The sequence below is a fragment of the Zonotrichia leucophrys genome, chromosome 7 (genome assembly GCF_028769735.1).
Source record: "Zonotrichia leucophrys gambelii isolate GWCS_2022_RI chromosome 7, RI_Zleu_2.0, whole genome shotgun sequence".
Lineage (NCBI taxonomy): Eukaryota > Metazoa > Chordata > Aves > Passeriformes > Passerellidae > Zonotrichia > Zonotrichia leucophrys.
Window position 1 is genome coordinate 29,454,893 of NC_088177.1, and position 14,461 is coordinate 29,469,353.

General features: G+C 45.3%; 1 protein-coding gene across 2 annotated transcripts in view; it reads right to left on the reverse strand.

Moving 5' to 3' along the window:
* The window catches only part of LOC135450101 (unconventional myosin-X-like), an 87,984-nt gene that overhangs the window by 25,466 nt on the left and 48,057 nt on the right, over nucleotides 1-14,461 (reverse strand). For both annotated transcript variants that reach the window (XM_064717898.1, XM_064717897.1), the window contains exons 19-23: nucleotides 14,361-14,441; nucleotides 13,324-13,448; nucleotides 12,380-12,494; nucleotides 6,534-6,640; nucleotides 1,985-2,290 (exon numbers count right to left, since the gene is read on the reverse strand). In XM_064717898.1, coding sequence (XP_064573968.1) covers nucleotides 1,985-2,290; nucleotides 6,534-6,640; nucleotides 12,380-12,494; nucleotides 13,324-13,448; nucleotides 14,361-14,441 — 734 coding nt within the window. The remainder of the gene's footprint in view (nucleotides 1-1,984; nucleotides 2,291-6,533; nucleotides 6,641-12,379; nucleotides 12,495-13,323; nucleotides 13,449-14,360; nucleotides 14,442-14,461) is intronic.

Below are 14,461 nucleotides of genomic sequence, written 5' to 3' on the forward strand. Positions count from 1 at the left end.
GATCATTTGTTTCAGTATTTTCCTGGAACTGAGACCAGGCTGACTGGTCCACAATTCCCTTATTTAAATATCTTCCTTTTCCCATTTTAAAAGGGGGTCGTAATTGTTTGGTATTTTCCATTTTTATGGAAAAATTACTATCCATATTATCCACAAAGAACAAGAAAGAGAATAGCTATTGTTTTAAACTGCTTTAGCTAGCTCTGGAAGTACCCAAACATTACTTTCATCAAATCCCCGTACCTTCTTTATCATTTGTAATTTGATTTATCTGAGCATTTTCTAACCTTTTATTTCCATGACATGTTCTGAATTCTTGTACATCCTTCCTAATCATATTTAGTATCCAACAGTTAAGCTTTTGGGGAAGATAAAAATAGCATCAAATACCTCATTTTTCTCAACATTATTATTTTTCTCCCTGTTGAATGTTAGACCAAATTGTTCAGTGTCTCCCCTCTGCTAAAAGTGTACATACAGTAACTGTATGCCAACTTCTGGTTCACTACAGCTCAAATCGTGCCTAGGTCCTTCCTGACTTTGTCTCCACATTTGTGTTGTTTTTTTGATTGTTCTCAGTGGACTTCCACCTCATTTTTTAGGTCAAATGGATATTCCGAAGTTAGACACGTTGGTCTGCTAGTACCGTCCTGGCTACTCACTCAGGTGCCATTTAACATTCATTAGTAAATGAAAATGAAATGAGTTTGACTGACTCCTAGAAACATTGATACTTCTCTGCCATGATGATGGGTTGAACACATCTCTCCTGCTCTGGGAACTGAAGGGCAAAACCACTCTATAGCCAATAAACTAGACAGGTCCTTCCTTTTATTACAGAATCAAATGCTGAGTTGGAAGGGACACACCAGGATCAATGAGTCCAACTCCTGGTCCTGTGCAGGACACCCCAAGAGTCACACCATGGGCCCAAGAGCATTGTCCAAATGCTTCCTGAACTCTGTCAGGTTTGGTGCTGTGGGCACTTCTTTGGCGAATCTGTTCCAGTACTGACAACCCTCTGGGTGAAAAACCTTTTCCTGGTATTGAACCTGCATCTTCCCTAACTCAGCTTCCTGACATTTCCTTGAGTCCTGCCACTGGGCATGACAGTCAAGAGATCAGAGCCTACTCCTCCTCTTCTCCTCATGAGGATGCTTGAAGACCACAATGAGATCTTCCCTCAGTCTCCTCAAGTGACCTCAGTCACTCCTCATACAGCTTCCTCTCCAGACATTCACCATCCTCACTGTCCTGCTTTGGACACTCTCTTGTTTAATGTTTTTTACATTCTGGTGCCCAAAACTGCACACAGGACTCAAGGTGAGTGCTTCTAACCTTAGAATTTTCTGATGCTTGCCACATAGTCTGATGAGATCCCCCTTTGGGAAAGTACGTAACAAAAGCCTACGAGAACTACTTCTGAAAAGCAAACTACCACACCATTATATGTGAAAATTATATAATAATAAACCCAGCAGAGTCCAGCAAGTGCAGCAAGCAGCAGTGCTGACCCCACAGACTGCAGCACTTCCCACTACCCACAAGAACTGCTGGGTAAGTTCCTTCGTTCCCATGGGGGAATCCTGCCATCCTTCCCCTTTGTCTCCCAACAGCATGGTCACCTGCAAAGGCTGTCATCTTGAGAGGGAGGCTCTGACGCCATTTTCCCTTTGGCTCCCTGTGCACCATGGCCTGTGGTGGGTGCCATCTTGGAAAGGGGGATTTCCACCATTTTGGGTTTCAGATTGTTCTCAGGGAGTTTGTGAGATTTAGCAATTTTGTATATAGTGATTATTTACTGTTGGTTTTTGCCTGTTGCAGTTTCACTTGTTAGTAAACTTATTTTTTCACACATAGCTATTTATATTCATTCTTTATTGGTGGTAAGGGACTGGTTAAAACAAAGGGGGAGAACCCATTCTAGAACGTTCCCCTTTAAACTGCCTAAATCCAAGACAGAATGCAAGATACCATCTTGTACCTTTCCTTCACCTCTTCCTCTTCCTGTTTCCTCCTACGCTCCTCCTCTTCTTGCCATTGTCTTTCCTCTTCCTCTCTTCTGATCTGCTCTTCCTCCTCCTGCCTCCTTCTCTCCTCGGCTTCCTGCCGGCGCCGCAGCTCCTGCTGCAGCAGGTGCTGGTAGAGGCTGCGAGCCAGGCGGCCACGCCAGTGCTTCTGCAGCGTCACCGCAGAGGCCTTCAGGCGCTGCAGGCTCTTCTTCCAGAAGTACGCTCGGTAGTTCTTTTGGATTATTACAACACTGGATAGCACCTTCTGATACTTCTTCCTGGAAACAGAACCACACGCTCAATGCATCGCTAAGCCATACGTTCTGCACTCCTCATGCCCTTGCACACTGACCACATCCACAGGAAAGTCCTTTTCGAAAAATACAGGTCAGAAGTGACATGATTCCTGTTCCTCTCCTGCCACTCACTACCTGTAAATCATATTCACCTCACTGTTCTCCCTCCTAATCTACCAATAATTTGTTTCAATGGGCACCTACTTTTATGAAGACTCTCAGACGATGAGAGGACCTTCCCTTTCCATTTGGCCATGGAAAGAGAAGGTCCTCTGGCCCAAAGTCTCCTTTCATTGCACATAAACACATTCCCTGTGCAGTGGGCATAATCATTCAGTATGGATTTATTATAATAGAAACATACAAATGCCCTTACTATATGAAAACAAATATTGCGCCATCTCTTAAGTGATCAAAAGCAAAGCACCCCAGGAAAGGCAAAACCAGTGCAAAAATAGATTAATTTCACATTTTCTGGGAGAAAACACACTGATACTACAATATTGACAGTTGAATCAAACATTGTAACAAGTTCACATAAAGAAATACTTCTATTGCACAACATTTTGCCTAAACAAGAATCACAGAGTATCTTGAGTTGCAAGGAACCCACAAGGATCATCAATGATATCAAAATCAATTTTACAGCACTTTAAGAACATGACAGGGCCCCAAACAACAACAATCACCATTCAGTATTTCTGTAGTCTAGTAATGTTGTAGAAAAGTGAGGTTTTACCTCTGCATTAAAGACTATCAAGGACATGAAAAAAGTTCCTGGTAGAAGTTTGTACATGATACATAAACAGGGCAAATAACAGAAGTTAGCATTACACAGTAATCTGGATCAATTTGTAAACTAGATTCAAGCAAACATTAAACAATCCAAAAGAGCCAATCATAAGGTTTTGTATTGAAGAATCAAAGGCCAAACACAACTGATGTGGGACTATGTTGGGAAGCAGCAAGTCAAAACTGGATTTTTGGGCTCCAGATCATCACACAAAGGCAAACTCCCACCACGATACTATAGAAAAAAATACTACTGGGATTCTTATTCTTGCAAGCAGAAATATTGTTGTATAGAATACTGCTTTTATTCTGTGCACTGTGCTAGCACCCCCATTTCAAGAACAATGTTAGACCCTCAAGTGATTTCTGAGGAAGCAGGACTGGAACCAGAAATTCAGATGTACAGAATGAGAGCAATTGCTCCATGCAGGACCTTAAGAAATAGAAAAGCCTAAGGAAAGACTTTACCCCAGATAAAGTATCCATATTTCTATTTTTCCAACAGGGGCCATAAGATTTAACCAACCTGAAGCTGACATCTATTAAGGCTGAAAATAAGCAGACATTTTTAAAGTAATTCAATATATTTGGATGCCTTAGTATCTTGAACTGAGGAAACAACCATTGGTACCAGTCAAATTAAAAACTTTTTTAATCCAAACAAAATTGCAGAGAGAAATTTTCTGGGGCTGTTGCGCAGGATCTTGGGCCAGAAGGCAACAGTAATCCTTGACGTTTTACAGTCCTAGAAAGCACATTGGAAATAGCATGGTATTCTCACATAAACTTCCCACAGATCTTCTGCAACACCCTGAGGAAAAGACACACCTTAAAATCCCTCTCCTGGCAAGGAAATTCCCTTCAAATGGCAACAGGGACCTATGCTGACAGCTTGCTACCTCCCTGCACATCAGATCCATCAGCCCAGTCAAGAAAATCAGGAGAGGGATGCTGACAGATGTAGTGTGCAGAGGTCATGCTCTTTTCCATAAGTATTAAGTCAAAAGGAGGAAGCACAGAGAAAGGAAAAGCAAGAGGTGATAAGCAGTAGGAGATCTTAGGTTAATTACTCCTGGACTGCAGACCCCTTATCCCCACTCCTTCTGTCCACCCTGTGCCCTGCACAAGGGGTGTGAACAGCTGCACATGCACTCTCTGCCAAGGCAGACTGAGAGCATCAAAAAGGGTACTCTGACTTTTACAAAATGCATCTGCCAGAAACTCTGTCAAGTGCAACATGTGCCAAGCCCTGCCCAGCTCTAGGCCAGCTCTGACTGCTAATCTGCCAGGCTGAAGTGCCCCCTCATTCCTCATGACCACAGCCAAGCTTGCAGATGCCCTTCAGCTGGAATTGCTGCTGCAGGCAGCAAATCTCATTCCCCTCGTTCCAGCTTCCACTCACCCTTCTGCACTGGCCAAAGAAGTTCAACCTGCAGACCAAGCAAAGGGACTTGGAGACCCAAACATGCAGCACACCAGAGAAGGCAGGCTGGCAGCAAGACTCCAATGCTGTATTTGAAATTTACTTAATTATTCTCTCAATGAGCTGTAGTTAGCAGTTATGCCTCCAAGGAGTAGAGATCACAGGGCTACTGTCTTCTTCCCATGAAGAACAGTCCTGAAGAAACCAGGGGCACAGCCAATTTCATACATGGATCCTGTACTATGTGGTTTTTAGCTGGTGAAGCCGTTACCTGCATCTCAGAGCCCCACAGATTAGCTACATAAGAATGGGATCATTTCAATGGGCTTGATTTTCTTGTCTCACATTTTAGTGATCAGAGATACTAGGCGGCATAGGCTGCAGGGAATGAGAGCGAAGAAAATCTGGTTCTCCAGGCTCACAGAACAAGTTCACAAAGGGGGAGAAACCAGTAAAATCCCTCCTTTGCCAGTCTACTTTGCATGAGACCAAATGAATTTAAATACACTTATACTTGCAAAACTAACAGAAATGGTATCAAGCTTAAGGCAGCACATACTGGTATTCCTGCCCAACTCTGCACAGACCATTCAGCACTTGCCCAGATGAACTCCTGCCTGCTGGACTTTTTTCAATCCAGGTGCAGTGCAACTGGAAACTCTCTTCACAGAAAGTTTTACAGACCCCCTTTCCAGCTCTTCTTTACTCTCCTCCCCTGTGAAGTCCAGTTACCTCCAGCTGCTTGTGAAGATTTACACTGTGGCTGCAGAATAACAGCTTGTCCTTAAGGATGAGACTCATAACAGCAACATGTGGGATGAGGAATTCAGAAGTGTGGAGGCTGAAGGACCACAAGATTTCTAACCAAGAGGAACACTGCTGCTACACAGTCTCCATCACAGCCCTGCAGGACAGCTTCCTCACCAGGATCTGAGAAAAGCAGTAATCCAGTATATGCCTGCAGTGGTGTTTCCAGCAAATCAATTTTCCTGCGCTAATCCCTACCCCTCTCTCCAAATGCTAGACAAAAAGTAAAAGAGAGAAGAGGCCCTGACATAAAGAACTTGCAATCTCATGTACAAACAATAGAGCGAGCTCATTTGTCTTCCTAGAGGGAAATAAATAAATGAATAAAAAACCCCAGAGACCAGATGTGTATTTTGCTGATATTCCACACTGGCAAGGCAGGGTACAACCCTTGCACACATTTCCCAATGAAAAATGAGCTACCTGGTGTAACTGGAGCTCTAAGAAGAGTGCCTGCTGAAACAGTTCTGCTGGCCAGGGATTTCACCTCCTCACAACCCTGACTGACAGGTGTCTGGAGCAAAGACCAGCCAGGAAAGAGCATCTTACTGGGATTAAGTGTGCATACCACGGCCATTAAGGAGTCAGCTGTTGCACTGACTTCGAGGGCAGAGGAGGGGCCGTTTGTCTGCAGTTGGTTCTCCCAAACCTTCACTGGTCAGGTGCAAAAGGGAGAGGCAAGAGGAGATTACTGTTGCAGAGCTGGCCAAAAACCAATTCTGAACAGTTAATTAAAAGGAGAGGGCGATCACAAGGCAAACAGGCAGGGCGAGGAAGGAGGGTGAGCAAAGGCAGAACTGCAAGTGAGGAAGAAGCAATTCGCAGGGGGAGCAGAAAACAGAGTTGACAGGCACAAGGGAAAGGAGGGGACCCAAAGCGTAGGTGGGGCCCAGCCAGGAGAGCCCTGAAGGCAAGGAAAAGGTGTCATCACAGGCAAGCAATGGGTACAAAAGTCCACGGGAAGCCTGCTGAGCAGCGCTGAGGGAAGGTGCAAACGTGCACATAACTGAAAAAGAGGTGCCAAAGGTGCAGGAAAGGTTTCAGCAGAGCTGATGCTGGCAGGGAGGGCAGATTCTGCAACTCTCCCTTAGAATACAGGAGGGGAAGACGGGACGGATGCTAGGGGACTAGAGAGCAAAGCAGGGTGTCGGGGCAACCCAGGCACGCAAGCACAGGGATGGTGGGGCAGCCCCCAGCACTGACCTTGCCATGTAGCCCAAGACGTGGGCCCGGATGACTATAGCTGCTTTCCTCAACTCCTCTTCCCGATCCTTCTCCAGCTTCTGCTCAAGAGCTTCCTTCAGGAAAACCTGACGCCACGGGGAGGAGTTTCAGTAAACACAAAGAGAGGAAAGAAGTCAGTCCCCGGGAGAGCCGGCCGGTTTCATCCCCGGGTGAGCGGCGCGGAGAGCGCTCCGTGCCCGGGCGGCCGCGCCGCCGCCGCCCCCGCGCTGCCCCGGGCGCCCGCACTCGGAGCGCCGGGAAAAGTTCTGCAGCGGCGGGAGCCAAACTCCGAGCCCAACCCCCGCCGCCCTCACTCTGTGGTCAAGACTTAAAAGAGAGAGGGAGGGAGCAGAGGAAGGAGGGAAAGAGGAGGGAGGAGGAGAGCCCAAGTTTGCGCCTGTGATTAACTCTTTCCCAGCTGACAGCTCGCCCGGCGCAAGCCGGTACCTCCCTGCAGCAGGCACTGGGACCTGCGGGGGTGATTAAATATTTTGCGAAGAAACTCCTCCGCGTTTCAAGGAAAGGGAGGAACTTTCAAGATTTCTAGGCTCCAGGAAGTAACCTTTACAGGAATCTTAATGGAAGGCAGGCGGAAAGCCAAAAGCCCAGTCGAGGCACAAAGCTGCGCTTACTCTCAAGCCCACCGGTGCTGGAGCCCTCCACAGACCTCCAGACACTCTGGGCTGAGACGCTCCCGTGCTGAAGAGGTTCCACAGTGGAGCATGCACTAGGGGCAACTGAGCTCTGACCACAGAACTCTCCAGGTATTACTGATTGCACGCCAGTGTCCAGTACTTTAATTCTCAAGCATCTTTCACCGCCTGTATTCACAACTTCTGCTCGGTGCTAAATGCTTGTGAAGAATGCAGGTGCTACGTTAAAGACAAAAGAACTGAGATACAAGCAAGATAAGGCCATGTTTACAGGAATTGTGCTGACATGTCTAAGCAATGTTAAATCAGCTGGCTTGCATTAGGTTAGCACAGGATTCAGCAGAAATTCCTGAAATAAATGTGCTGCTTTTTAGATGGATTGCAGCCTGCAGGAAGCTCCACGGTGCTGTGGGTACACTGCTAGCAGTACCCAGACTAGAATAGGCTGGTGAGACACATCCATACAAGCTGCAGGCACAGCAGCAAGTGCCATATGGCCATGCTCGTGTGACCTGCTGCCTGGCATTGGATAAATCCCTGCCAGGGCCAGCAGCAGAACAGGCTACCCTAGGGAAGTGCAGCCCCACTTGTTAAAGCACTGGCATGGACGCAGGATGTGAGCTGATACTCATCAGTCTGCAGAATTGAAAACCACATTAATCAGTAGAAACTCCTTACAAATGTACTGGCTTCATGTGGTTGTGGTGAGAGGCCAAAGATTTGAACAGCCATTTAGTCCAGTGCCCTGCACCAGTTCCCCTCTTTCCCACTTACCTCCCCTCTATGTCCCTCTATACCTTCCCCTCCATCACTGCTTTTGGCCTCATCCCTTAAGGCTCTTCCTTCCCCCTGCAATTACCATTGTGTACTGAGGTGTACTGACACCCTTCCCTGAGTTAGTACCCATAGCCAGTGGCTTTCCTGCACTTGAATTTCTCCTGGGGAGCAGCTTCCATTAAGAAATGAGCTGTTTTGTAATGACTAAATAACCATGGGTAGCCTGAAAAGAAGCTTCATTATCAAGGTACTGCCAACCATGAAGCTGGCATCCTTCCCTGCAAGTTGTACATCCACTCCCTCTGTCAACTCAACAATCTTTTAAAGATTTCTTTGAGGCAGGGATTGCTCTTTCCATTACATTCCAGAACCAAGCAGCAGTCACCCATTTCAAGAATGCAACCAGCAAAACACTGTCTCGGTCCATTATCTTCATCAAATTGCAAAAATACTCAGGCCATCAGTATTTCCCTAGCAAGCACAGTCTTTGCTGAGCCAGGCCAGCTTGGGGTGGAGGAGGAACTTCAGGGCATACAGAGATCCATGAGACGCAACCCTAATCCTATAGGATTACAGGATCTATATATGCTAGAGTGAGAGGTTAATCTAAAAAAAAAACCAGCAATATCTACTTATAAACTTTTGGTATTTTGAAGGTTTGGAGGTTTTTTAGACTCCACTAGCTGACAAGGAAGAATAACATGCATTTCAAGTCCAGAAGTTTTTTTGATGCCTTGTGGAAATAAACTAGAAAGTGGCTGTTTCTTTGTCATTATTCTAGTAATTTTCTGAAAACATGGGACTGTTTTCATCTGAGAAAAGAATGGCTAAACAAAACATACAAGGTTACATCTATCACATTCTGCTGATACTAGACATTGGCCAGGTTTTAAACCACAGTGCATCACCACAGTGTTCCTCACATAACCTCAAAGCCTGCATGCACCATCAGTGGGACAGTGAACATGTTAAGGTGTCTCAGAGATCAGCAGACACAAATGTAACTGCTTGGGTACCCACGTGTACATAAGTGGGATCATATGATTCTTGGGGACAACACTGGGAAAGCAGGAAGTGGGTCACTGTGACCTGGATGCCAAACAATGTACAGCAACCTCCTCCTTCAAACAGGCCCTGCAAACCAGCAGGTTGAAATGTGGAAATTAATGCCTTCAAACAGCAAAGGTTACTGTGTTAAACCACTGTAGAAATCAGTGTTGTGGGTATGGCAAGTATGGCAGAAGGCCCAGGTGCACTGAAGGAAGGGTCCCATGGAAGCTGCTGCCCCATCCCAGCACATCCCCAGTGAAGGCAAAGGCACCTTAGCACAATCTCTTTCATCATCACACTGCTTGCTTGCATCCAAACCCTCAACTCTGCCATACCACCATATAAAACCTGTATTGCATACATTAATACCTCTTATAAACATTAATTTGACAATTGACAGCACAGCAGCTGCTCTATTCTTAATGAAAAACACAAAGATCATCCTGCCCTTCCTCCTCCGTTTCCTTTCCCAAGCTTCACAATCCCCTGCACTAATTCACAGAGTCCTTTCCTTCCTCCTTCAAACAATTGCTAGGGATATAATTATCCTTCCATTCATTTTGCAGGAAGTATTCCCCCTTCTATAAGCCTTGCTCTTCACCCACCCCTTATACTTCTTCCTAGGTTACATCCCCATGGGCTTGTCACACCTTTTTCAGTAGCTACTCCTGACTAAGCCAAGATTGGTTCTGGGAATACCAATGTGAGTACCCAGAGCTGCACCTGTAGCAGCAAAAGTGGCAGTAAGGCCATGCAGGGGACTTCCTTTTCAGGACAATGACCTATGCTCCGTTCCCCTTAGCTGGTAGCTTCACCTTTACCTGAAAGACTCTGGAAAAATAAGGCTCTTTTCTCCATCAACCCAAGTATTCCAGGCCTATGTTACCTAGCACCAGCTGAAACATGAATGCCGACAAAGCAGTCTGTAATCCAAGGCACAGCAGCTGGATCCAGACAGCAGTGAAGGTCCTACCAGGAAGCACCACTGCTCTGCAAGGCCTCACCTTGGCAGCTGCTTTCCTAGGGACAGGCTTTCTGGAGGCACTGTCACAAAGCTGAGTTGCAAGGTGGTCTCCAAGGGAGGGATGAAATGGCTTTGCATGGGAAAGAATGCCAAGCAACTCATCTGAAGAACGTAATGGCAGGGTAGTACACCTTGGAATAATAGTACCTTGGAGCAGCCAGGGGCTGGCCAGCCATTCAGCATGGCAGCAAGTGTGGAACATGCCAGGACAGCCTTGGAATGATCCATTCCTTCAATAGACAGAACTGCTCCCCTCTACCAGGACACACATCTCTGATACAAACCATGTCCAATAGAAAGTAACTTCTACAGCCAAACAAGATGGCTCAACTGCTTTCCAGCTCCAGGAAATTTTGCTCCTCAGGCATCAGGAATACAAAGATTGCTTCTCTTAATCATTTCTTTCTTTCCACAATATCCAGACTCACAGCAGCCAGCGCCCAAGCAGAGAGATTGCAGTGTACCAACATACAGCTCTTCAGTCAAGTTTTAGTTTACAGAACACAATAATTAAAAAATAAATACATTGGACTATATCCAGAGTTTTGACAAAACACACACACATTTTCTTTGCCACAATTGCCACCCATATTGTCTTTTTCCAAATAATTTGTGCAGGTCAAGGAATGAGTGTAAACAAGCAGATGGACTCAGTCCTTCATGATGCACAATGGGGACTGAAGAGAAAAGGGACCTATAGCTTCCAGGGGCTCAAAGCATCCTGGATTTCCTGCTTGTTGTTAGTCTGCTGTAAGCTTTGGGCTTCAGCTGTATAGCTTATAACCTTTTGTACTCTAAAAGGTGAGTTATGTGCTTGTGAGTTTGGTCCTCCATCCTGCCACCCTTATTGTAGCGCAGCAATCTTCCACCTCTTGTCATGCTGGAAGAAAGTTCAAACTCTGTGTTTACCAGCTCTAACCACCATTTTCTAAGCTTTCCAGACAGCTCTGCAACACACAGTCTCCTCATAGGCTTTAACACTGAAATGCTGGGAGACTGGCAGTCACCCAAGCAATGTGGATTATCCAGGGACAAGAATCACCAAAATGCTTCCTGGTTTGCAGGCACCAGTGAGGAGACTCCTGATTCCAAAATCAAAGATAGGGAACACTTTAACCACAGACCAGAAATACAGCTAAGTGATAAAATCTTCTTTCTGGAGCATCAGTGGAGGCATGGGGGAAGAAAAAAAACCAAAACAACCAAACTCCAGCTTAGTACATGTCCTTCCCACAACAATGGCCAGTGGTTTCCTTGATTGCCACATAGAGCTCATAGCCCAGACTCTTAAGTGGACTACCACCAGTCCTCTAGGAAGAGGAGAGAGATCTTGCTTTAATAAATATTATAGTCTATCCACTTACTGAGAAATAATTGTCCAAGGCAACAAATGTCATCATCTGATCTCCTGGACAAATTAAATGTGCATGTTCACTAGAATCCCTGAATCACTTCTGGTTTCATTGTGACACTGGAAATATTCTGAAGTACTTTTCTAAAGGCTTAAGGGCAAAAAAAAATGCAAGAAGTTGCTTTGATGTGCTACCATCTGCTCTAGATATGAACTGCATCCCCACTATTGAGAAATGCTGCCTGCATTGGACACCATCCCTCTTGGAATATTCTTTGAAGAATTTACTGGAGTGTGTGGAAAGTTGTGATAGAGACAGCTTCACACTCCCAGATTTCTATAGCAATATACCTCAAAATGCTCACATCTATTTCTGCATGAAAATCCTGACTATTCCAGGCAAGAGAGAAGTGTTAAACATTCACCAAAACAGAAGCAAGATCTGAATTACGCAAATGGGCAGAAGCATTTGGATACCTATTCACAGAAAATGTATGCTAGCATCTGGGCTAGATGAAAAGCATCATCTGAGCTTCCCCAACAGAAAGCTGTCATACATCTGGTGATGTAGCTATTCACAGCTTAGATATACACCAAGATTCAGCTCACTGCCTCGGGCAAGAATTTCAGTTAGTCAAGCAGAGTGAAATACCTGGCACAAGAGGCAAGAGTTAATGGCACACATCACAATTACATAAATCAGAGCCATGCTTGTTCCCCTTGAATCTTTAAATTGGATCAGACACAACAAAATCAAGCTGGCTTGGTCAATTAGGAGTTTAGATAAAATCAAAAAACCTGCTATGTCTCTAGGTACATAATATGGGAAATATTTGGATGCTGCAGGTCAGCGGCACAGGCCAGTGGATTGAAAGGATCATGACTGCAATGCCTTGCAATCTGACCAGATGCAATCATGTCCCCTTGCAGCTGGAGCAATGCCATACCCTTTCCCACACTGATGCAGTACCTTGGTTTTACCCAACTGCCATTCCTTCTTGCTGCTGTCATAGGTCTGAAGAAAACCTGCACATACAGCTTTGCTGTTCTCTGAGAGGCTTGGCCCCTTCACAAGCATCTTGTACCTAAGAACAAAACAGAATCTCATCAGATTACAGATGACAGTAACTGCCCCCTTTCCTCTCTCTTCCCAATCTTTTAACTCTAATTATCCTCCTCTCATTAGTCCTTTTTCCTCTGGGACCCTCCTTCTTCATGTTTGCCTTCCAATTTGGAAATTTCCATCCCCCAACCTTTATCTGTTTCTACCACACTGGCAATTATTGTTGCAATCCCAGTAAAAGAATACAAACTCAACAGAATTTTTCAGTAAAGAACAACTGTCTTTTTGAAACATGTGCTTTCATCAGACACAAGATATTTTGTTCAGTGTTGGGATGGCATTTAGTGCTCCAAGAGACAAAGGAAGCAATGTTCAGTGTTCCTTCTAGCCTTAAACTTCAAAAAAATCCTTTTGATGTAGCTCATTAAAAGAAATAATCACTTCTTCCAATATTAATCATCAACTATACTGTCCATTAAAATTTTCTTCAGCTGCCTAAAGGTTTTAAGCATGGTATTTTCCTTTTACATATTATGACCAGCTGGGTTTCACAGCATCACACTAGCAAATCTGTGGCAAAGCTACCAAGGAAAAAAAAAAAGACAAGGAAAAAAAGACCAAAGACCATCTGGCTATTTTTCCATTCTGACTTATAGCCTAAAGGCAAGTCTCCAAAAGGCCTCCCAGATCAGTCGATGATATGAGCATTAAGGCCATGGTTAGAAAAACATCCCACAGATGATCCATACCAGAAGAAGCAGTCAAAGAGGGAGCAATCACGTAGCAGTCAAAGAGGGAGCAATTCTATACTTTGGGGCTGTTGCAGCATACAATCCAGTGGCAGCAATTACCTGCTGAGGAAGTCCTGGAACAGGCGCCGTACAGGAAAACCCGCTCTCCGAACCTTCACTGTCTCCAGCATCCCTGAGTAGCGGAGCTGATTCAGCACCACGTCTGGATTAAAGAGGTTCGGCGCCTAACAGGGATCCAGAATCAAAACCAAGTAAGTGAGGCAGTCACAGGCTGGGTATCTGTTCTGGTGTAAAAAGCCAACCCTGCATATCTGGGCATGCCAAGTAAAAAAGGGGAAGTTTGGGTCAAGGGGAAAGCAACCTCACAGCACTGCATAGTGCAGAATAAGGGACAAAAGGGAATTGGGCTGATTCTGGAGGAAGGAAAACAGTTTGCAGACTGCACTCACAGTCAGACTATGGTAGGAAAGCAAAGATACAATGTCTGAACACATACAGAGTGCAGAACCCTGACTCAGTTCTCTTTGTAGTCTCTCTTTTCAGTTAAACTGGAGACAAATTACAGAATTATTTTCTGGCATAAATCCCCCAAGCAGCCTATCCTCTGCCATATCATTCATGGTTTCAAAACACACAAAGGAAAGGATCAGTTCAGATCTAGCAGGATGTCCTCCTGCCACAGCCCACAGTCCAAGCAAGAGCCAGCCTGTCCCTAAGCACTGTGACTTGCTCATGATGCATCTACCTCCACTGCCTCAGAGCCAGGGATCTGCAGGAGGCAGTGCCTACTGCACAAGCCCTTCATTCCAGAACAGATTTCTCTACAGGCACTATAAACAGGAGTGATTGCTTCGTCTAGCACAGCTCTGAACTCTGCACAAGCCTGGTTAATCCTCCAGGCTTCATAAGCACTGAAAGAGGTGGGAATGGCTATATAATCTCATATTCAGAATGCAGTCTTTCCATCAAATTACCAGAATGAGGGTGTGTTTTTTCTCAACTGTAAAATAACTAGAATAAAAAGGGAAGGTGAGAGGAACTGCTCTTACCCTCAGTTTGAGGCACCTGCTAGGCATTTGTGCAAGGGCATGCAGGCCTGTGTCACATGCACACATATGGCTGGGGTTCACACTTACCTTTTCTGTATTTGGTTTGATGCAGCGGATGAAAAATGGGTTGGAAGTACTGAGTGTGGCCATCAGGGAATGGAGAGAATCCTAAAGACCAGCAGGAGAGA